Below are 23,768 nucleotides of genomic sequence, written 5' to 3'. Positions count from 1 at the left end.
CACAGTTAAATTTTTTTCATTCCTGATTCCTCTTAATGGGCTACATTTTGCTCCTTTCATGTCTGCTGTGGTATTTCTTGCCGTGTCAGAAAATACTGGCATTTCATCAGTATTGCCAAACTGATGTAAAAGGTATGAGGACACTTTTGTAAGTGAATGACATATCACTGGGAGTTAACTAATCTAATCTAATCTCTCCTTAACATCTGGTGACATTCTCTGTGCCGTAGTAATACTTCATTGGAGAGCAACATTATTTCTCCGCATAAACCGATGACACCAACCAGTACTTGCACAGTATTCTCCTTTTGACATGTTTAAGACTGTTGCGATGTCGAAGGCCTTCAGTTGGATTATATCTCTTGAGACAAGTGTCCTATCTTTCCTCTGATCTTGCATATAGGAAAGGACCTTAGCCTCAAGTTCCAGATATTTGCCACATTTCAGTCCCATGAATGGTTGTCTTGTTGGAAATTGCCTTCTTCCATTTTTCTTCTGAAGCAACCCAAAGTCGCACTTTAGATTCATCCGGTCCATACTCTCCTCCAGCCTCTGTGTTGATTGTGAGTTTGGCATAATGTGTAACTGTAAGTATGAAGCTTGCAACATAACTGCACCGATTTCCTTAGCTTGGTGAAGCTTTCTGCCCCATATTGTTGTTCATATTGACATAAATCAGGCTTTCTGCCCCATATTGTCATTTATATTGACATAAATCAGGCTTTCTTACCATTATAAAACTGAAACTGAATTACAAGCTAACATTGGTAGACCTACACTATGTTAACTCCAATAAAGTACTGTTAAAAGTTTGCATTGTTATGTATTAAAATGCCCTGCCGACAGTTTTGGTTACAGGTGTTAGTTGCAGTGTTGCAAATGAGCATATTTTTTGGACAACAATGGTATGTAAAAAGACAAGGTAGCGGATATAAGCTGCACCCTGACTTTTCAAGTCTGAAATTTGAATAAAAATTGCAGGGTATTTAAAGTCCGGCATGTTATGTCTTGTGTGAGATAGTTCTTGTGCCATCTGAAAAATTGTTCAAAATCTTCCTTTGTTATTTGTCTAATAGTAGGCAATTTGTTCCCCTAATTTTTGTGTAAATGTAGACAATTTCTCACAGTAGTAACTAATGTGCCACGTATCAGAATACTTCTCTTCTAAACCTTTTATCGGGAATTCAAATCTTTTGGCATTTTTCAAAGTGTTGACCGACTCTATGTATATGCGTGCATCCCTGATCAACTTCAGCCGTGCCACATTCAACAGGAAATTGTCCAGCTGTGTGCAAATACAGTCCAGACTGTAGACATTTTGCAAAAATGTATTGAAATTTTCTGCAGAGTCTTCCGAGAATCGAGGACTAAATTAAATAAAGGAAAGCTACTTGCTTTGGCAGACAGGGGTAAAGCTGAGCTGGTTTTCAATCTTCTGGCTTCACTGAGGGCAGCTTGAACATTTTAGATGGGCTGTGCGGTGGTATCAACATATGGAACCTCATGGCGATGGCAGGAACAAGCTGCAGCAACACTGGATGCAGCATGGCATCTGGCCATGGAGTGGCAGCAACAGGCAGCAGTGCAATTAGCAGATCCTGACTGGCAGTGGTGTCACAGCCGAGCCTAGCAGACTGGAGGCAGACCACTTGCGTGTGCATGTGCGTGTGTTCAGAGGGGATGCATTGTGTAGCAAGGGCAGAGTTTGCATGCTCTGGCTAATACAAACCAGAGGTGGCTACAGGATGCACAAGCAGTTGTATGTGGCCCCTGGCCGTGATGACACAAGATAATAGCAGCAACCTACAAAAAGATTAATAGGTGAGAACATAACGTACTCATGTGACACCAGATTTGTGCAGGATGGTGGGAGAGGGTTCGATATGAGCGTCTGGGTGAGTATGGTTCATTTAAATAATATTATGACTGGTTTGGAAAGGAAGCCCGGAGGGTTTATTCATAATAAAAGGGTATACAATTGAGGCAGTTGCTGAAGCTTGGAATGGTGGCCACTGTGACCAGAGTCCAGAGCCCATGTCCAGATTACCACTTGATCTTTTGTGCCCCCATTGACCATGGCTTGAGAATGGGGCCAAAGGTGTCACTCAGTCAGCAATACTTACTGTGTGAATCTTGTCTGGTGAATGAGCTTTCCAGAATTCAGTGTTCCCAAGACAGAAAAACAGAAATAATTGTTATATTTATTGATTTATTGTATTTAATTTGCAGTCTTAGTCTTAGTATTGTAAGTAACTACGGTCTGGTCCCTAAAGCTAGTTACAGAAATGGCAATAAACCTCAAAGACATACACTTCAGGTATTCTGACCCTCAACAGCCATATCTTTGAGACGTAAGTTTTAATCACTTCTGAGCCCTCTCAAGGCATACATCGGGTGGTATTTTTCCTGCTGGTAGTATGAATGAATATTAGCAACATTGCAAAATAAGTTTGGCAACTTTGTGATCGACAAGTTACCTTCTGCGTGGGACTGAATTGTCCTGCTACATTCGCTCGATTTTCCATAGTACCTTTTTCCTTTGAATAATGTGTGGTTTCATTTAAGGTGTGTGGTAAGGATACGAGTTTGTAGTTTCAAGTCTAGGAAATTCATTCCATTTGTAAATTGCAACTAATCTCATATTGCATATTGCAATTTATCTGTCTTACCCATCATTGGGGTGATAAGTGAGACACTGATACTTCAGCTGTTTGACAGCTCAGAGGTAATGTGATGGTCTGTCAAATGAAGGCTGTGTTGGCTCGCAGTTCCAGTCTCACTAAAGGCAATATTTTTAGCCATTCTGTTACAAAGCTACTAGCAGTCACATCAGAAATCAGTGAGGAAATTTTAAGAAAACTTCTCCATCAAATATCTTCTCACTACTTCCGGCACCTCATACTCCTAAGGGCGAAAGACTTAAGATATTGCGCAGTTGATAATGCCTCTGAAATTCCTCATTTTTATACCATTTGAGTGTAACACAGGACATCAAGTGTAAACAGACCGTTTTGAATCCCAAAGTGAATAATACCTTACTAATTCATGCTGATATATGCACGCTTGTGGTACAAATACTTTGTTTTATTAAAATAGATTTTCATCGTAAGGTTATTGTTGTAAATTGTATTTACTTTGTATTACTGAAGTGGATATTTTACAGCAATGTAAAATATTTAATTTATTTTAATTTATTGTAAACAATCGTAAAAATTAACCCGTCACCAAACATATATTCTCCAACATTGTCTAAAACAGTCTGAAAATGCTCAGGTAGTTTACCGATCCCATGCCTGTAGAAACCTAATGTATCTGAGTTAAAGATGTTGCCAAACTAGGTGTAAGTGCATTTTAGTCTGGAAACAAATTTTGTTGGCAGTTGTTCAATAAGTAGTGGAAAATTTAAACATTTGAGGGCATCAGGTAAGAATAATAAGTGCAAGAAGGACGATTTCCCAAAAATCATCTTGGATAGTTTTGTTTTTGAAGTCAGCAGGGTGTGTTATCACTTAGCTGCAAGGTGTAATTTATTTTGTCTGTCTTTTTCTTACACTGAGACCGAACAGTGTCTCAGTTGTTCGCAACAAATGCCAATTGCAAAGGACACATCTGTGGGGAGGAGCTCCTAGTGCACAGTGATCTTCTTCAATCAATGAATGCAAAATATGTTCGCAGTGACCTTTGCTCAAGCATGTGTCTTCTGTCACAACTCGGGACATTAATTTCTTCTTAAGTACCCCTCAGGGGCTCATCATTCGTTTGCTGAGTACGGGCTGGACGACCCCAGGGTTCCGAAACTGGGGACTTGTAAGTGTCGCCAGCCCTCTGTCACTGTAAACTCTGGGCCTGCTTCAGAAGCCACTATGCAGTACAGCAGTGGAATGTTGTGCGTTTTGGAGAACAAGTGTCTTTGCTTCACCTATTGGACAATGAGGGAGGTACACACATCTCTAAAAATCCTCTCAACCTCTAGGTGTGCTTCTTGCTGATGAGGTGAATGGCTGTTGAGCTAAAACAGTCTGTAGCAGGCAACCTCTGGGGCACTTGCTGCTCCACTGTTGTATTAGGCTTACTTAGGCATGCAGGGCTCTGCCTGGGTCGACGGTTGTTTCCTTATCATCTTGTGGGATTGCTGTGGAACGGTCTCATCAAACTACTGCTCCTGATTGGCTAGGTCTCTAAAAAGTGTTAAATGACTTTGTAATGGAATACTTGTAGTTGAAACTGCTGATTCAACCCAAATATCTAAGCTCCTGGGGTGTAAGGCCTTAGGTGACTATCCAGTCGAGTCTGCGTTGCATAACACCCTTAACATTAGTAAGGGTGTGGTTACCTGCTCCAATATAGTGGAGGTGGACCCCTTGAAGTTATGTGAATAATGGAAAAAAATAGGTGTCACGGATGTGCAGAACTATGTGAGGAGAGTCAGTGGCAAATTGGAAAAATCGGCAATGTTTAGTACTCTGGAATTACCTGAACATATCCTTGCTGGCTGTATCCATCTTAAGGTTTGCCTGTTTATTGCTGATGCTACAAATCTAAGGTTTGGCCATACCATTATGGGATGCAATGGAAGGGCTACATGTGGCAATTGTGGAGGCTCAGCTCTTGAATCAGGCAATTCTTGTACACTCCCTCCAAAATGTGTAAACTGCTCTGGGGATCCCAATGTGGAGCAGAAAGTGTGCGGTTTACAACAAGGAGAGGAAAATTCAGGAGTTGAAAGTCAAGAGACGTATACCCTATGGTGAAGCTAAAAAAGCTTTCAAAGCTTTGCAACCTCTGGTTTTTGCTACTTCTTTTGTATCAGTCCTTAAGATGCCAATCGCTAAGTGTGATAGCTCCATACAAACTCAGACCACAGATTCAAGTAAGAGCACATGCACTTGTCAGTGTACCTGCGAAGCAAAACTCTCCACTTGAAGCAGCAATCATTGAGAAGCCGTCGGCAATAGGCTTACCACCTAAGGCACAAAACACAGCCCACCAGCAGAAGCCAACTAAGCTGCCTCCACAACCCAAGCAACCACCACCTCCCATCAGTAAAGAAAAACGTCCTTCAAAAAATAGGTCAAAGTCCAAGAAAGTGGTAGTTAAACCTGTGGATCAGAGAGCTCTCTCCCTCTCTGATGGGAACTATGCTCTGGAAGATATGGACTTACAGTCAGAAAAACTGGAGAGCTGGAAACCGGCTAACGTTCTCCCTGACCTCCCTGATAAATCACCACCTCTGACCAAATTGGTTGCAGTACAGTTGACAGCCTGTTTTTAAACAAAAGGATTGTGCACAGGAGACGGTGGCCCATATCTACATCTACATTTATACTCCGCAAGCCACTCAACGGTGTGTGGCGGAGGGCACTGTCATTACCTCCCTTCTGTTCCAGTCGCGTATGGTTCGCGGGAAGAATGACTGACTGAAAGCCTCCATGCGCGCTCGAATCTCTTTAATTTTACATTCATGATCTCCTCTGGAGGTATAAATAGGGGGAAGCAATATATTCGATGCCTCATCCAGAAACGCACCCTCTTGAAACCTGGCGAGCAAGCTACACCACGATGCAGAGCGCCTCTTGCAGAGTCTGCCACTTGAGTTTATTAAACATCTCCGTAACGCTACCACAGTTACCAAATAACCCTGTGACGAAACGCGCCGCTCTTCTTTGGATCTTCTCTATCTCCTCCGTCAACCCGATCTGGTACGGATCCCACACTGTTGAGCAATACTCAAGTATAGGTCGAACGAGTGTTTTGTAAGCCACCTCCTTTGTTGATGGACTACATTTTCTAAGGACTCTCCCAATGAATCTCAACCTGGTACCCGCCTTACCAACAATTAATTTTATGTGATCATTCCACTTCAAATCGTTCCGCATGCATACTCCCAGATATTTTACAGAAGTAACTGCTACCAGTGTTTGCTCCGCTATCATACAATCATACAATAAAGGATCCTTCTTTCTATGTATTCGCAATACATTACATTTGTGTATGCTAAGGGTCAGTTGCCACTCCCTGCACCAAGTGCCTATCTGCTGCAGATCTTCCTGCATTTCGCTACAATTTTCTAATGCTGCAACTTCTCTGTATACTACAGCATCATCCGCGAAAAGCCGCATGGAACTTCCGACACTATCTACTAGGTCATTTATATATATTGTGAAAAGCAATGGTCCCATAACACTCCCCTGTGGCACGCCAGAGGCTACTTTAACGTCTGTAGACGTCTCTCCATTGAGAACAACATGCTGTTTTCTGTTCGCTAAAAACTCTTCAATCCAGCCACACAGCTGGTCTGATATTCCGTAGGCTCTTACTTTGTTTATCGGGCGACAGTGCGGAACTGTATCGAATGCCTTCCGGAAGTTAAGGAAAATAGCATCTACCTGGGAGCCTGTATCTAATATTTTCTGGGTCTCATGAACAAATAAAGCGAGTTGGGTCTCACACGATCACTGTTTCTGGAATCCATGTTGATTCCTACAGAGTAGATTCTGGGTTTCCAAAAATGACATGATATTCGAGCAAAAAATGTGTTCTAAAATTCTACAACAGATCGATGTCAGAGATATAGGCCTATAGTTTTGCGCATCTGCTCGACAACCCTTCTTGAAGACTGGGACTATCTGTGCTCTTTTCCAATCATTTGGAACCTTCCGTTCCTCTAGAGACTTGCGGTACACGGCTGTCAGAAGGGGGGCAAGTTCTTTCGCGTACTCTGTGTAGAAACGAATTGGTATCCCGTCATTTCCAGTGGACTTTCCTATGTTGAGTGATTCCAGTTGCTTTTCTATTCCTTGGACACTTATTTCGATGTCAGCCATTTTTTCGTTTGTGCGAGGATTTAGATAAGGAACTGCAGTGCGGTCTTCCTCTGTGAAACAGCTTTGGAAAACCGAGCGAGGTGGCGCAGTGGTTAGCACACTGGACTCGCATTCGGGAGGACGACGGTTCAATCCTGTCTCCGGCCATCCTGATTTAGGTTTTCTGTGATTTCCCTAAATCGTTTCAGGTAAATGCCGGGATGGTTCCTTTGAAAGGGCACGGCCGATTTCCTTCCCAATCCTTCCCTAACCCGAGCTAGCACTCCGTCTCTAATGACCTCGTTGTCGACGGGACGTTAAACACTAACCACCACCACCACCACCACCACAGCTTTGGAAAAAGGTGTTTAGTATTTCAGCTTTACGCGTGTCATCCTCTGTTTCAATGCCATCATCATCCCGGAGTGTCTGGATATGCTGTTTCGAGCCACTTACTGATTTAACGTAAGACCAGAACTTCCTAGGATTTTCTGTTAAGTCGGTACATAGAATTTTACTTTCGAATTCACTGAACGCTTCACGCATAGCCCTCCTTACACTAACTTTCACATCGTTTAGGTTCTGTTTGTCTGTGAGGTTTTGGCTGCGTTTAAACTTGGAGTGAAGCTCTCTTTGCTTTCGCAGTAGCTTCCTAACTTTGTTGTTGAACCACGGTGGGTTTTTTCCGTCCCTCACAGTTTTATTCGGCACGTACCTGTCTAAAATGCATTTTACAATTGCCTTAAACTTTTTCCATAAACACTCAACATTGTCAGTGTCGGAGCAGAAATTTTCATTTTGATCTGTTAGGTAGTCTGAAATCTGCCTTCTATTACTCTTGCTAAACAGATAAACCTTCCTCCCTTTTTTTATATTCCTATTAACTTCCATATTCAGGGATGCTGCAACGGCCTTATGATCAACTGATTCCCTGTTCTGCACTTGCAGAGTCGAAAAGTTCGGGTCTGTTTGTTATCAGTAGGTCCAAGATGTTATCTCCACGAGTCGGTTCTCTGTTTAATTGCTGGAGGTAATTTTCGGATAGTGCACTCAGTGTAATGTCACTCGATGCTCTGTCCCTACCACCCGTCCTAAACATCTGAGTGTCCCAGTCTATATCTGGTAAATTGAAATCTCCACCTAAGACTATAATATGCTGAGAAAATGTATGTGCAATGTATTCCAAATTTTCTCTCAGTTGTTCTGCAACTAATGCTGCTGAGTCGGGAGGTCGGTAAAAGGAGCCAATTATTAACCTAGCTCGGTTGTTGAGTGTAACCTCCACCCATAATATTTCACAGGAACTATCCACTTTTACTACACTACAGGATAAACTACTACTAACAGTGACAAACACGCCACCACCGGTTGCATGCAATCTATCCTTTCTAAACACCGTCTGTGCCTTTGTAAAAATTTCGGCTGAATTTATCTCTGGCTTCAGCCAGCTTTCTGTACCTATAATGATTTCAGCTTCGGTGCTTTCTATCAAGTTCCGGTACTTTACCAATGCAGCTTCGACAGTTTACAATTACAATACCGATTGCTGCTTGGTCCCCGCATGTCCTGACTTTGCCCCGCACCCTTTGAGGCTGTTGCCCTTTCTGTACTTGCCCGAGGCCATCTAACCTAAAAAACCGCCCAGTCCACGCCACACAACCCCTGCTACCCATGTAGCCGCTTGCTGCATGTAGTGGACTCCTGACCTATCCAGCGGAATCCGAAACCCGACCACCCTATGGCGCAAGTCGAGGAATCTGCAGCCCACACGTTCCCAGAACCATCTCAGCCTCTGATTCAGACCCTCCACTCGGCTCTGTACCAAAGGTCCGCAGTCAGTCCTGTCGACGATGCTGCAGATGGTGAACTCTGCTTTCATCCCGCTAGCGAGACTGGCAGTCTTCACCAAATCAGATAGCCGCCGGAAGCCAGAGAGGATTTCCTCCGATCATAGCGACACACATCATTGGTGCCGACATGAGCGACTACCTGCAGATGGGTGCACCCTGTACCCTTCATGGCATCCGGAAGGACCCTTTCCACATCTGGAATGACTCCCCCCGGTATGCACACGGAGTGCACATTGGTTTTCTTCCCCTCTCTTGCTGCTATTTCTCTAAGGGCCCCCATTACGCGCCTGACGTTGGAGCTCCCAACTACCAGTAAGCCCACCCTCTGCGACCGCCCGGATCTTGCAGACTGAGGGGCAACCTCTGGAACAGGACAAGCAGCCATGTCAGGCCGAAGATCAGTATCAGCCTGAGACAGAACCTGAAACCGGTTCGTCAGACAAACTGGAGAGGCCTTCCGTTCAGCCCTCCGGAATGTCTTTCGCCCCCTGCCACACCTTGAGACTACCTCCCACTCTACCACAGGTGAGGGATCAGCCTCAGTGTAGGCAGTATCCCGGGCAGCCACAGTCATAGTCCGATCGGGGGATGCGTGGGACGAGCTGGCCGTCCCCGACAAACCCCCATCCGGACCCCCACAGTGGATGCCCATTGGCATCAGCCTCAAGCTGTGTGACCGAAGCCAACACTGCCTGAAGCTGGGAGCGAAGGGATGCCAACTCAGCCTGCATCCGAACACAGCAGTTGCAGTCCCTATCCATGCTAAAAACTGTTGTGCAAAGAATGTCTGAACTAATCTACAGAGAGCACAAACAAATCGACACAAAATTTAAACGGTTATTAAAATACAAGATTGCCTAGTAAATGCAGTAATGCTGCTACTTGCGCACTGCTGACACACTGCTTGGCGGCGGAAGGAGACTATGCGATTTTGCACTATTCAGGTACTAAAACGTGATGCTACAACTCTCAAATACTATAATACGCCCGAAATTTATGAATTTGAACAATGCAAGTACCAAAAACACGCAAAGAAATTAAGAATTAAACTATGTAACAAATGAGTGAGCTAGGAGTATACGACTTTCTGCTGGCAGCTGCTTATCTAACGGCGGCAGGGAGCACACTGGCTGTGACCAACCGACAACAATATCACTTGTGAGATCTAAAGGGCTGCCACAGAGTCCATCCCTTTGGTCTAGTAACCACCTCAGATGACGGCCTGTACCTTGGTGGAAAGACAACTGTCTATTGGCACTCAGAGCCAAATGAACAGCTTTGCAGAACTTCAGACACTGTCCAACTGCAGAAAATCTTTAGGACTTTACATCTGTGGGAGAGCTCGTCTGAGGCCAGTGATAAACGAATGGAAGAGGGCTTCCTGAAGGGAATTCAAGACTTCCATTAATGGGTCCACTTCCACGGCACAAGTTTGGGAATCGATAAGACGGATTTCAGACAAGGGCAGCACACGTCCCCTTACGACCTTGTTAAATAGTGGGGTCTTGGTGGACACGCCAGAAGACTTGGTTCAGGTTTTAGCTGAACACTTCTTTACTGTTACTACGTCATCCAGACACGCTCCTACTTTCCAGGTTTTCCATGGGACTTCAGAGATGAGGGAGCTCAATTTCTTCTCGCATAATGAGGAAGTCTACAACCTTTCATTCACCGTGTGGGGACTGGAATAAGCTTTGTCTGCAGCCAGAAACACTGCTCTAGGTCCTGATGAGATTCATTATGCCATGCTTCGTCACCTGTGCCCTGAATCAAAAAGACAGCTCCTCTCTCGTTTCACACATTGCCACAATATGCTGAACTGAAAGTGATACACCACAAACTTTACAGAGTGGTGGATCCTCCCACTGGAGGAGGAAGCCAAGTGTTAAATGGCTATTTCCAATGCATAGTCTGTTAAGTAGAACCTCCTTCCAGCGGTGAGACTGACATGAAGTCTGCCATGCCATTGTGGTCGATTTGAGTGACTGCAGTTTGTTTTCTGTCACCTGCAACCATTCAGTCTCCCACTGATGCATGATGAATCGGTCAGAAAATGAGATGTTGGTGTGCAACGGGATGGGACATTGGTGGACAGCACCATCCCGACATGCTTTCTCGGTTTGTTGTTGCCCTGTATTCTAATGTGACTGGGTACCCAACAAAAGAGCAGAACAACTGACAACATTCTCTTGCTGCGATCCACTTGTATAAACAACGTTAACACTGTGGTACGTACTTAAAATGGACAGTACCCCACGACTCGAAAGGAGACCATATTAATTCCATTCTGGAAATCAGGCAAGGACCATAGTGCCCCTAACAGTTACCAGAGTGTAGCGCTTTATTATTTGTATTGGTAAGACTCTTGAACGCATGGTTTACTGCCGCCTCAACTGGCTACTCGAATTCCGAGGTCACCTGAATCACTCCCAGTGTGGTTTCAGGTGCTACCATTCCACCCTTGACAACTTAATGCTACTGGAGATGGCAATACAGGAGTCCTCCTTATGGCAGAACCATTTGGTTTGTGTGTTTTTTGACCTAAGAAAGTATGACATTCCTTGGAGTTAAAACATTCTTCGACAACTTCGTGCATGGGAACTATGTGGACACCTGCCACTTATTATCCAATTCTTTCTCGAGGAACGGCGTTGTCGATATCGTGTTGTCGATGCCTTGTCTGACTGCTATGTTAAAGAGAATTGGGTCCGCCAAGGCAGTGTCCTCAGTGTCACATTGTTACCATCGTTATAGTGGCATTTCCCATTTCCTCTGGAGTCAGGAGCCTTTGTTTGTGAATGGTTTTGCAGTCTTCTTCTCTTCCCCTGATCTTATAAAGACGATGAGGCAGCTACAGCTGACCATTAGGAGCTGGAGACCTGGGCCAGGACAACTGGTTTTCACTTCTCATGCGAGAAGACTGTGTGTCATTTTTAACCATTCTTGTCGAAGTTTTAACCAACCTGTGGTCACAGTGAGGGACAACATTTTACGGTTTCAAGAAACTGTGAGCATTGTGGGTTTATTATTTGACTTGAAATTAACTTGGCTCCCACACCTGAAATACATACAAACAAAGGGCTTCCAGTCTTTGAATATTTTGAAATGCCTTAGCGGAAAAACATGGGAAGCTATCAGGTCCCATCTCCTGCAGTTTATAGGGTATTTGTTTGATCATGTTTAGATTATGGCAGCGTGGTCTATGGATCAGCCCATCCTTCCTACCTCAAGATGTTAGATGCTGTCCACCATGAGGGCATTCGAATACCGACTGGAGCCTTTCGAACTAGCCCAGTTCAGAGTGTGTGTGCAGAGTCTGGTGTATCACCACTCTAGTTTCCATATCGTATCCTTTTGGCTTGACAGGCGCTGAAAATCTCAACATCACCTCAGTCAGTGACATTTAGTTCAGCTGTTTGAACAGCTGTTCAGGAATCGGCCCCATGAGAAAACTTGTACTCCAGGTTATGTTTTTACAACTTTGTGTTCGTCCATTTTAAGTACGTACCACAGTGTTAACGTTGTTTATACAAGTGGATCGCAGCAAGAGAATGTTGTCAGTTGTTCTGCTCTTTTGTTGGGTACCCAGTCACATTAGGATACAGGGCAACAACAAACCAAGAAAGCATGTCGGGATGGTGCTGTCCACCAATGTCCCATCCCGTTGCACACCAACATCTCATTTTCTGACCGATTCATCATGCATCAGTGGGAGACTGAATGGTTGCAGGTGACAGAAAACAAACTGCAGTCACTCAAATCGACCACAATGGCATGGCAGACTTCATGTCAGTCTCACCGCTGGAAGGAGGTTCTACTTAACAGACTATGCATTGGAAATAGCCATTTAACACTTGGCTTCCTCCTCCAGCGGGAGGATCCACCACTCTGTAAAGTTTGTGGTGTATCACTTTCAGTTCAGCATATTGTGGCAATGTGTGTCCTATAAAATGACATTAGGGCAGCCCACAGTCTCGATGGAGATATGCCCACCATCCTCACAGATACTGATTTCAGTATTACGAGGGTGGTGAAGTTTTGTGAACTGCCAAATTTACAAAATTAACTGAGTGTTAGGTCTCTAAATATGATGACGGTGCTGAAACATGTACAGTTCTAGACTTAAAACCTGGCTACTGCTGCAGAGACTAAGTCTGCAAGGTCGCTAAATATGGTGACTGTACTGAAACATATACCGTCCTAGATTTAAAACCCGGCTGCTGCTGCAGAGACTAACTCAAAGTCATCCACGTAAGGTGGTCAATATCACCGGTGTCTCTCAAATTTCTAAGCCAGGCCAAATGCATGGTCTGGTAACACTGTAGGATGCCCTAAATTGGTGGGGAAGGGAAGCACATTTTAATACATTATAAACTGCTCCGCGTGTGGGGACAGCCTTTGTCCCCACCCATGAGATTAGCATGCTGAATTTTTGGTCAGGGCGCTGATGACCATGATGTTGAGCACCGATCACCTCTATTAATAATAATAATAATAATAATAATAATAATAATAATAACCTACTTAAGTAGTTTATGTATCATAACTAGTCATCAGTAATAATATTGCATAGGAATGCTCGGTGTATGAACTGATGGTGTTCACGTAGAAATGCAGTAATAATTGCTGTTTGATTTTTATTGCTTGGAATGACAGCTTAGAGTACTCCTGCACTTGACTTTTGAATCTTGCCTGTAGACTCCAAATGTCACATCGCACTTAAATGGTCGCAGTTAACCACATGTGTCTGCTGCTGAGTCTTCCTGAATGTGGAAAATCATTTATACCAGAATGATCTGTCTTTAAACAATAAAATCCTTTTCCAACATTTTTTGCCCAAAGGCATTCATTTCACATATAAAAAGATTCTTAGCCACTTCTGCTGCCTTCACCTCTTTTAAATCCAGAGCGAATAATATGTCGCAAATGTTTGACCTTTTCCCACTTGAAAGTATATTTTACAACTCTTGTACAATGTTCTTAAGTTTCAAGCATGCCACATCTAATACATAGCTGTAAGATAAATACTAGAACTCAGGGTGCGATTTGTGCTTTTACCAGTGGGGGGGATGTCTTAGGTGGTTAGTAGAATTAAATATATTACTAGCTTGGACCGTGGTGTTACGCATGGTTAAACAGCTATTTATAAATAGATGTTAATGCCGAAACTCACTATTGACGCGTATGCACTACCAGAAAAGCCATCCCTTGTTAAATCTTTAAAAGTACATTATAGGTAAAGCTTATTTACAAAATCATCTACATACAGGTACAGATATACGAGGGGAATTCAAAAAGTAGAGGCACATTTGTGAAAAGTTGTACTTATTCTGATGATAGAAAACTGAAACATATTAATAATATTAATAGTAAGACTTATTAAAAACTTTCAGTGTTCGGCTCCACAAATTTAAATTATATGTAAAGTGCTTGGGAAATAAACATAAACTAAAACCAGAGGAGGGGATGGTCTGATGCAGAGGGGAGGAAATCCCCCCCATCCCCCCCTGCAAATCGCACACTGCTAGAACTCCAGGGAAGACAATGTCAGTTGATAAATACACTCATAACCCTGTGCAGCATTCATTTGGCGTGTGGCTGGTGGCTGGTGGCCACTGCAAGGTAAGGAAACGCAATCATAAACTGATCTCATCTTGATGCAGCCCAGAGCTGTTCAGTGGAATTGTTTCTGGAAGTTTTTGCAGTTACAGGTGGGTTAGAAACTGATGAAATGAAGTGCCGTGTGGCTAGAACCTCCCATCAGGTAGACTAGTCACTTGGTGCAAGTCGTCTTAGTTGACACCACTTCGGTGAATTGCGTGTCAATGGGTATGATATGATGAACACAATACAACACCCAGTTTGTGAGTGGAGAAAATTTCCATCCCAGCGGGGAATCGAACCCAGGCTCCTGCTGCACTGACCTCTCAGCTATTAAGGCGGATATGAAACAGATGACTTTAGCAATCTCCTAAAGTGTTACCAGATGATGCATTTGGCCTGGCTTAGAAATCTGAGAGACAGTCGATTACATTGGCCACCTTAAGTGAATTACTTCTACTCAGTCTCTGCAGCAGCAGCAGCCTTGTTTTAAGTCTAGGACCGTACATGTTTCAGCACAGTCACCATATTTAGAGATTTTGGTCACAGTTAACTACAGGGGGCATTAGATGGCAACAGGAGCCTTCAGGACAGGCACTATATCCATTCTCTGTGCTGAGATTAGGTAACCACCTCTAACCATCTGGCAAAAGTTCCTCACAGTGCGTATAAAATCTGGTCAATTCCCCCAGTCTCTGATCTTTACTCTTCTTGTCCAGTGAAGAACAGAATGACTGAATCTATTTTAATAACATAAGAAGATGGGACTGGAGTCGCGGAGCAACTTGCAGAGCTAGGTGTAATGGACCTGAACGTTTTAACACAGATTTGGTGCAAGTATTTCTGTTGGTTAGTAGTGAGACCAAGGCTGTTTTTAAATTAGGAAACGTACAAGAAATCTTGTGTGCCAGGTTTTAAACAAGCTTTGTACAAATTTTTAAGATGTGCCCTTTAATTTAAAAGTTAGTTACACTGTTTGGTCTATGCCAGGCTATACTGTTCACTGCTCAGTAGTTTCTCCAGACAGTATCTTTATGGTTAGACTTCCAGACAAATTTACAGTATTTCATGCAGAGCTCTGTGGAATGCTAAAGACACAAGAGCAGACGAGGTGCAGTCGGCGCAATAAATTTCTCATTTTCTCTGTTTCCTTAAGTGCCCTACAGGCCGTTCAGCAGATGTGCCCAGCCGACACAGCAGCCCCAAACATATAAAATGCACTTCACTGTGTCATGGAACAGAAGTATCAGGCCACATGCATACTCTGGGAAATAAGCAGTCTGACATGGGAGTAAGTGAGGCACGTGAGGCAAGGAATGTACTGCCTCCTGCTATCCCATTGTTTGTTGTTACCCAGTAATTGAGCAGGAGATTTATATGTCACTGGGAGAATGTAGGGCTGGAAGTACAAAAATAACGAATTAAGGCTGGTGAATGGTGAAGCTGACAATTTTGCCATGGTGAACATTGCTCCACTCACACAAATGGAAAGAACTGCTGTTCACATAACTGAGCATAGGGCGCTGGCCTCAGATACAGTGGCACCTCCTTCAGCAGGTGGACCCACCACTATGCAGTGCTTGTCATATCACAATGTGCCACACCAAAGTGCAGACAACAGGATGGCAATCTTTTATGACAATTTTTCCACTGTATTAAATAACATTGAGACAAATATGAAAATATTTGAAGATTTTGCGTGTTGTCTGGACCCCTGCCAAAAATTATTGGGTAGGTTATTGTGATGTAACTCATAGTGGCTGGTTCATTCTTTTTCGGTCAGTGACCAAGCCAGCCATGATTATCTGGATCATAATATGACAATTCTGTATGTTTTTCCATTTCATTATTAATCACTATTTTGAAACAGAGACTCAGGTTTTTATGTAATCACTTTTGTCATCCATTTCATAAACTGTTAACCAGCATTCACTTTCCCTGTTTTTATTTTTATTAGACTTTCACAAGTACAAGGAAATAACTTTTAGCACCTTTTTAGCTTTTTTAGCTAATTCTTGTTTTTTTTTTTGTAAATTTTGCCATGAGTATATTATAATTTTATTGAAACAATGGAAAATCCTGGTTATAATAATTACAATTTATGGAAAGGATGAGCTGCTACTCACCATTTAGAGGAGATGCTGAGATGCAGACAGGCACACACAAAAAGACTGCTGTACATGTGACCTTTTGGCCGAAAGGCCATCATCTGTTGTTGAAAACACAAATTCACACAAGCACAACTCACACCCACATATGACCACTGTCTCTAGCCCAGAGGCTGGACTGTGAGCAACTGTGCTTGTTGGGAGAAATAATCTGTTGTGGGGCAGAAGGGATAGCAGAGTAGTGATGGGCAGGGTGTAGTGGTGGTTGTAGGAGCATGCAGGGACGTTGTGGGGGCAGGATGGGGCTGCTAGGTGCAGTCGTAAGGTTTGAGGGTGAGGAAGGGGAGGAGGAAGGGGAGCAGAAAAGGAGAGAAGTTGAGGAAGGAAAAAGAGAGATACCATTCAGTGTGATTGTAGAATAGAAGGCTGTGTAGTGCTGGAATGGCACAAGGGAAGAGGATAGCTGGGAGGAGGACAGAGTCTAGTGACGTTTGAGACCATGGAAGGTACAGGAAGGTAGGATATATTGCAGGGAGAGTTCACATCTGCACATTTCAGCAAAGCTGCAGTTGGTATGAAAAATCCAAATGGCTCGGGCTCTCAAGCAGTCATTGAAGTGAATCATGTTGTGTTGGGCAGCATGCTCAACAACTGGGTGGTCCAGCTCTCTCTTGGCCACAGTTTGTCAGGTACTGTTCATGTGGACAGACAGCTTGTTGGTTGTCACACCCACATAGAACACAGCACAGTGGTTGCAGCTTAGTTTGTAGATCACGTGATTGCTTTCAGAGGTAGCCCTGCATATGATTGGATGGTGCTTGTGACTGGACTGGAATAGGTGATGGTAGGAGGATGTATGAGATAGGTTTTACATACAGGTCTACTAAGGTGTATGTGCCATGAGGCAAGGGGTTAGGAGCAGGGGTGGAGTAGGGATGGACAAGGGTATTGCATAGATTTGATGGGCATCGGGATACTACTGTGGGAGAGGTGAGGAAGATGGTGGGTAGGGAATTCCTCATTTCAGGACATGGTGAGAGATATATAAATACGATATTACAGTGTCTGTGTTATTCTGCATGCATGCTCAAAGGAACTTTGCATCATAATCAGAATAAAACAAGCATTGTAATATCATATTTAACTGTTGATATTGGGTATGCGACTTGCGAGTACAACGTCTAACCTGCATGGGAATATACATAATGTATGCATGAGTACAAGTTGAAGACACATGGTTGACAACATGGGGAAGCTTGGTTCTGGCCGTCGGTCATGCACGAAAAGACAAATGGTAGGGCGACTGCTCGTGATAAGGTAATGTTCAATTGCAGCAAGGCCATTGGTATTAAGAATGTTAGTGTAGAGGTAATTGACATCAATAGTGACAAGCCAGGTATCCTGCAGTAAAGGAACAAGAACTGTGGAGAGTCGGTGGAGAAAATGGTTGGTGTCTTTGACATGTGAGGGTAGATTCTGGGTAATAGGCTAAAGGTGTTGGTCCACAAGAGAAGATAGCCTCTGGGTGGGGGCACAGTAACCAGCCACATTGGGGTATCCAGTGTGGTTGGGTTTATAGACTTTGGGAAGCCTGTGGGAGATGGAAGTGTATGGGGAGTGGTAGGGGTGAGAGAGAGAGAGACTCAGAGGAGAGGTTCTTGGATGGGCTTAAGGATTTGAGGAGAGGCTGGATATCCTGTAGTATTTCCAGAATGAGGTCACTGTGGCAGGATTTGTAGGTGGATGAATCTGATAGGTGATAGAATCCTTCTGCCAGGTAATCCTTGCAGTTCAAAACCACAGTGGTGAAGCCTTGGTCGGGTGGTAAGACTATAAGATAATCAGTTTCTGGGTGGTGGTTTATGGTTCTTTCTGCAGATTTATTAGCGTCCATGTCGAGGGTTTAGGGAACGATGGCGAGGCAAGATTTGATGTTAAGAAATTCTGGAACATTAATAGGGAATGTGCTTGGGACAGCAGAGGTGGATCAGGATTGGAGTGAATGGAGTTAGGCAGGGTCCAACATTGGTTCAAACTCAATTCAAAGCCAATGTTGAACCCTGCCTGACTCAGTTCTCTCCTCCATCCAGCCGTGATCCACCGCCGCTGCCCCCAAATTACTCTCTATTAACATTCCAGAATTTCTTATTCTCAATCCTTGCTCAAAATCATTTCCCAAATCCCTCAACATAGAAGCTTGACAATGAACAAGTTATCTGTCCTCGTGAATGGTCCCCGACAAACTATGGCCAAGAGATAGCTGGACCATCCAGTAGCTAAGCATGCTGCACAACACAACATGCTTTGCTATATTGACTGCTTGAGAGTTTGAGCCATCTGGATCCTTCCTGCCAATCACAGCTTTTGTGAATCGTGCAGGTGGGAAGTCTCCCTGCAATATATCCTACCTTCCCATTCCTGCTCTGGCTGCAGATTTCACTAGTCCTTAGCCTACAGCCACCTATGCCCTTCCCTGGTACCCCTCCAGCACAACACAGCCTTCTATTTCACAATCACTGTGAAAGGTCTTTCTCTTTTTCCCTCCTCAGCTTCTCTCCTTTTCTGCCCGCGCCTAGCAGCCTCGTGCTGTCCCCACAACGTCCCTGTATGCTCTTTCACCAAGCACTACACTCTACCCACCCCTATTCTGCTATCCCTCCACCTCCCCAACCCATCCACCTCCTGACCCCTACTGCCCAGATTGCTTCTACATCAGGCTAAGTTGCCTGCAATCAGACGTCTGTGGCCAGACAGTGGTCACGGGTGTACAGCTTGCATGACTCTCTCTCTCTCTCTCTGTCTGTCTGTGCGTGTGGGGGGGTTAGAAGAAGATGTTTAGGCCAGGGAAAATCCTGCAACACCATACTGGAGAAACATACCTACAAGATAAGAAAAAAGTTGTATCATACAGTTGTATATTCTGATGACAGGATGCGAGTACGTCAAAAGCCACATCAGCTGTCGCATCCTGTTTGCCAACAGACTGCCATCAGGCTGGTGGAAGATATGTTCATATGTGGGAAATGTTTTTTATATGGGATGCAAACACACTCCAGTTAACCTGTACTTACAGGTGAACAATTCCTCCTGAATTGTGTCAGTAGTGTTTCATAAATATTCCACAGACATGACGGTTCCTGTGCGGTTCCTCAGGTCACTTGACCTCATTTCTGTTGAGCTCATTTGGGAAGGCACTGAATGAGATGTTGCTGTCATTATCAGGATGGGGGTTGCTTTATGTTAATAGATAGATGTGTCTAATTCAACTGCTCATAAGTGTATTACAACACACACATGCCTAGTTTGTGTGTAGGGTATAATGTCATCATCAACAAGATAATAAAATTTAAATAAAAAAATATGCAGGCTAAGAAAACATTTTCATATTTAATTTTGCAGCAGATTGAAAGTATATTCCAAATTGTTACTTAGCTGTAATAATAGTCAGTTACTGTTTAGCCTCTCTGTGTTCTCTAACACATTAATATGAAACAATGCCTACATCAATCTGGATGCCCACTGACTTTTCCGTCCATGTTACAGGTCATGTAGATCCGGGAGAATCTGATATTACCACTGCATACAGAGAAACTGAAGAGGAAGCTGGATTGAAGAAAGATGATTTGAAAATTTTTGAAGATTTTGAAAAGACTCTACAGGTAGTGATTATTATTCCATCTGAAATAATTTGTTTTTCTTTTGATCTTCTTCCAGACTATTTTTTATTGTATATGTTGACAAGTGGGCTTATCAGTAGCTTTATTCCTAACAACATCTGTTGTTATCAGGCAATAACTATTTGAGAGGAGGATGAGAATTTTCCTCACAATTGTGAAAATCTTAGTAAGATCACGTTTTACATATTTAGTGTACTGACTACCATAAATAATGATTGACAATATTTGAATTAAAATGAAATAACAATTTTCAGATTTCAAGATGTTCCAGGGTATTTCTGAAGTCCATAAGTGCTGGTTATAGGTATTATTGTAGACTGTACAATATCAGAGATATTTTATTTCTGAGTCTAACATGGAAATTAGTTTAGCAAATATGTTAGGGTAGCTCACACATATACAGTAACATGCAAAGATTTTTCAGGTTTTGAGAAAGTACTGGTAATTCATGGAAAGAACTAAAACTAAATATTGGTACACTTTTGGTTGCATTTTTAAAAGTAACATCAGAAGGCAAGCAATCCACTTGTTTGTGTTTGAGGACAATGTTTGGGGATGAGCAGGTAAGTAGTTTTGGGGCAAGGAAATTACATCAACTCAATGTATAAACATTGGTTAGAATATAAGGAAGTATATAACAATGTAACATGAAAGTGTCACGTTACTGAAAGGCAGAGGAAAGTACAAAATACGATGCACAAGAAACTTCCTTTATCGCTGATGGAAAGAAGAACTGAAGTGATGACCAAGGAAGTGAAATGTAGCAGTGAGAAGCCACAATACAGAAGAATGTGAAGGAAGGAAACATTTACAGATCAATGATAAAAGCAGTTACACAGAAAGAAAGCTCTTCAGAATAGAGACAGTGCAGATCAGTTGTGAATAGTAATGAAATTTGAAATACTGACTGAAAGTAATTTTGATAATCTACTATTTTCTTGATTTCATATAAATACCGCAAGACAAAAAGAAAATTGGATGAGATGGGCTATTTAAATTTTTGCCAAGATCAAAACAAGAATAACTGACAGAATTGCTTGCTCTCACAACACTCATAAAAAATTCTTTCTCAAGTTACATTAACAACATTTTAGGTTCAGGTTTAAGTATACTGTGTATTGCACTACACTCTTACAAACAAATGTGAGTATTACAGTTGTCAGAATTGATGATTCTACATTTGAAATAAAAACAAGAAAGCAAAGGAAGGGGTGGAAATAAAAGATGAAATCTTGATTGTCATGCGCATAAGAGGAGTTTGTGGAACTTGCAGGGTACAATACTGCATTTTGTTCTTGTACTTGCATACAAATTACACTCCTGGAAATGGAAAAAAGAACACATTGACACCGGTGTGTCAGACCCACCATACTTGCTCCGGACACTGCGAGAGGGCTGTACAAGCAATGATCACACGCACGGCACAGCGGACACACCAGGAACCGCGGTGTTGGCCGTTGAATGGCGCTAGCTGCGCAGCATTTGTGCACCGCCGCCGTCAGTGTCAGCCAGTTTGCCGTGGCATACGGAGCTCCATCGCAGTCTTTAACACTGGTAGCATGCCGCGACAGCGTGGACGTGAACCGTATGTGCAGTTGACGGACTTTGAGCGAGGGCGTATAGTGGGCATGCGGGAGGCCGGGTGGACGTACCGCCGACTTGCTCAACACGTGGGGCGTGAGGTCTCCACAGTACATCGATGTTGTCGCCAGTGGTCGGCAGAAGGTGCACGTGCCCGTCAACCTGTGACCGGACCACAGCGACGCACGGATGCACGCCAAGACCGTAGGATCCTACGCAGTGCCGTAGGGGACCGCACCGCCACTTCCCAGCAAATTAGGGACACTGTTGCTCCTGGGGTATCGGCGAGGACCATTCACAACCGTCTCCATGAAGCTGGGCTACGGTCCCGCACACCGTTAGGCCGTCTTCCGCTCACGCCCCAACATCGTGCAGCCCGCCTCCAGTGGTGTCGCGACAGGCGTGAATGGAGGGACGAATGGAGACGTGTCGTCTTCAGCGATGAGAGTCGCTTCTGCCTTGGTGCCAATGATGGTCGTATGCGTGTTTGGCGTCGTGCAGGTGAGCGCCACAATCAGGACTGCATACGACCGAGGCATACAGGGCCAACACCCGGCATCATGGTGTGGGGAGCGATCTCCTACACTGGCCGTACACCACTGGTGATCATCGAGGGGACACTGAATAGTGCACGGTACATCCAAACCGTCATCGAACCCATCGTTCTACCATTCCTAGACCGGCAAGGGAACTTGCTGTTCCAACAGGACAATGCACGTCCGCATGTATCCCGTGCCACCCAACGTGCTCTAGAAGGTGTAAGTCAACTACCCTGGCCAGCAAGATCTCCGGATCTGTCCCCCATTGAGCATGTTTGGGACTGGATGAAGCGTCGTCTCACGCGGTCTGCACGTCCAGCACGAACGCTGGTCCAACTGAGGCGCCAGGTGGAAATGGCATGGCAAGCCGTTCCACAGGACTACATCCAGCATCTCTACGATCGTCTCCATGGGAGAATAGCAGCCCGCATTGCTGCGAAAGGTGGATATACACTGTACTAGTGCCGACATTGTGCATGCTCTGTTGCCTGTGTCTATGTGCCTGTGGTTCTGTCAGTGTGATCATGTGATGTATCTGACCCCAGGAATGTGTCAGTAAAGTTTTCCCTTCCTGGGACAATGAATTCACGGTGTTCTTATTTCAATTTCCAGGAGTGTATATGTTTCACTTGACTTCTGGCCTCAGATATTCACCAATTTGTCTTTTGAAACTATCAACTTACATGTTAATTAGCTTGTGTCATGTCAATCTGATGTGCAGTCTAGCAGTCGTTGTAAGTTATTAAAATATAGACAATAGCTGTCAGTAATTTCAAAGCTCCATTTCAAAATACACTGAAGAGCCAAAGAAACTTGTACATCTGCCTAATATCATGTAGCTCCACTGCGAGCATGCAGAATTGCTGCTACATGACTTGTAATGGGCTTGACTAATGTCTGAAGTAGTGATGGAGGGAACTGACACCACATATCCTGTAGGGCTCTTCATAAATCCATAAGATTACAAGAGGGTGGAGATTTATTCTGAACAGCATATTGCGAGGCATCCCAGATATGCTCAAAAATGTGCATGTCTGGGGAATTTGGTGGCCAGCAGAAGGGTTTAAACTCAGAAGAGTGTTCCTGGAGCCACTTTGTAGCAATTCTGAATGTGTGGGGTGCCGCATTGTCCTGCTGCAATTGCCCAAGCTGTCAGAATGCACAACGGGCATGAATGGATGCAGGTGATCAGGCAGGATCCTTATGTATGTGTCGCCTGTCAGAGCCATATCTAGATGTAAATGGGGTCCCATACACTCCAACTACACATGTCCCACACCGTTACAGAGACTCCACCAGCTTGAACAGTCCCCTGCTGACATGCAGAATTCATGGATTCATGAGGTTTTCTCCGTGCCCATACTCGTCCATCTGCTCGATACAATTTGAAATGAGACTTGTCTGACCAGGCAACATGTTTCCAGTCATCAACAGTCCACTGGCAGTTTTGACGGGCCCAGGCATGGCGTAAAGCTTTTCGTCAGGCAGTCATCAAGGGTGCACGAGTAGACCTGTTCTGAAAGCACATATTGATGAAGTTTCATTGAATGGTTCATACACTGGCACTTGTTGATGGCGCAGCATTGAAATCTGCAGCAGTTTGCGGAAG

General features: G+C 43.9%; 1 protein-coding gene across 2 annotated transcripts in view; it reads left to right on the top strand.

Moving 5' to 3' along the window:
* The window catches only part of LOC126260944 (bis(5'-nucleosyl)-tetraphosphatase [asymmetrical]), a 66,659-nt gene that overhangs the window by 35,021 nt on the left and 7,870 nt on the right, over positions 1–23,768 (top strand). For both annotated transcript variants that reach the window (XM_049958453.1, XM_049958452.1), the window contains exon 3: positions 19,906–20,021. In XM_049958453.1, the coding sequence (XP_049814410.1) occupies positions 19,906–20,021 (116 nt within the window). The remainder of the gene's footprint in view (positions 1–19,905; positions 20,022–23,768) is intronic.

The sequence above is a fragment of the Schistocerca nitens genome, chromosome 5 (genome assembly GCF_023898315.1).
Source record: "Schistocerca nitens isolate TAMUIC-IGC-003100 chromosome 5, iqSchNite1.1, whole genome shotgun sequence".
Lineage (NCBI taxonomy): Eukaryota > Metazoa > Arthropoda > Insecta > Orthoptera > Acrididae > Schistocerca > Schistocerca nitens.
The sequence above is the reverse complement of the archived record's forward strand: the minus strand, read 5'-3'. Positions and strand labels throughout refer to the sequence as shown.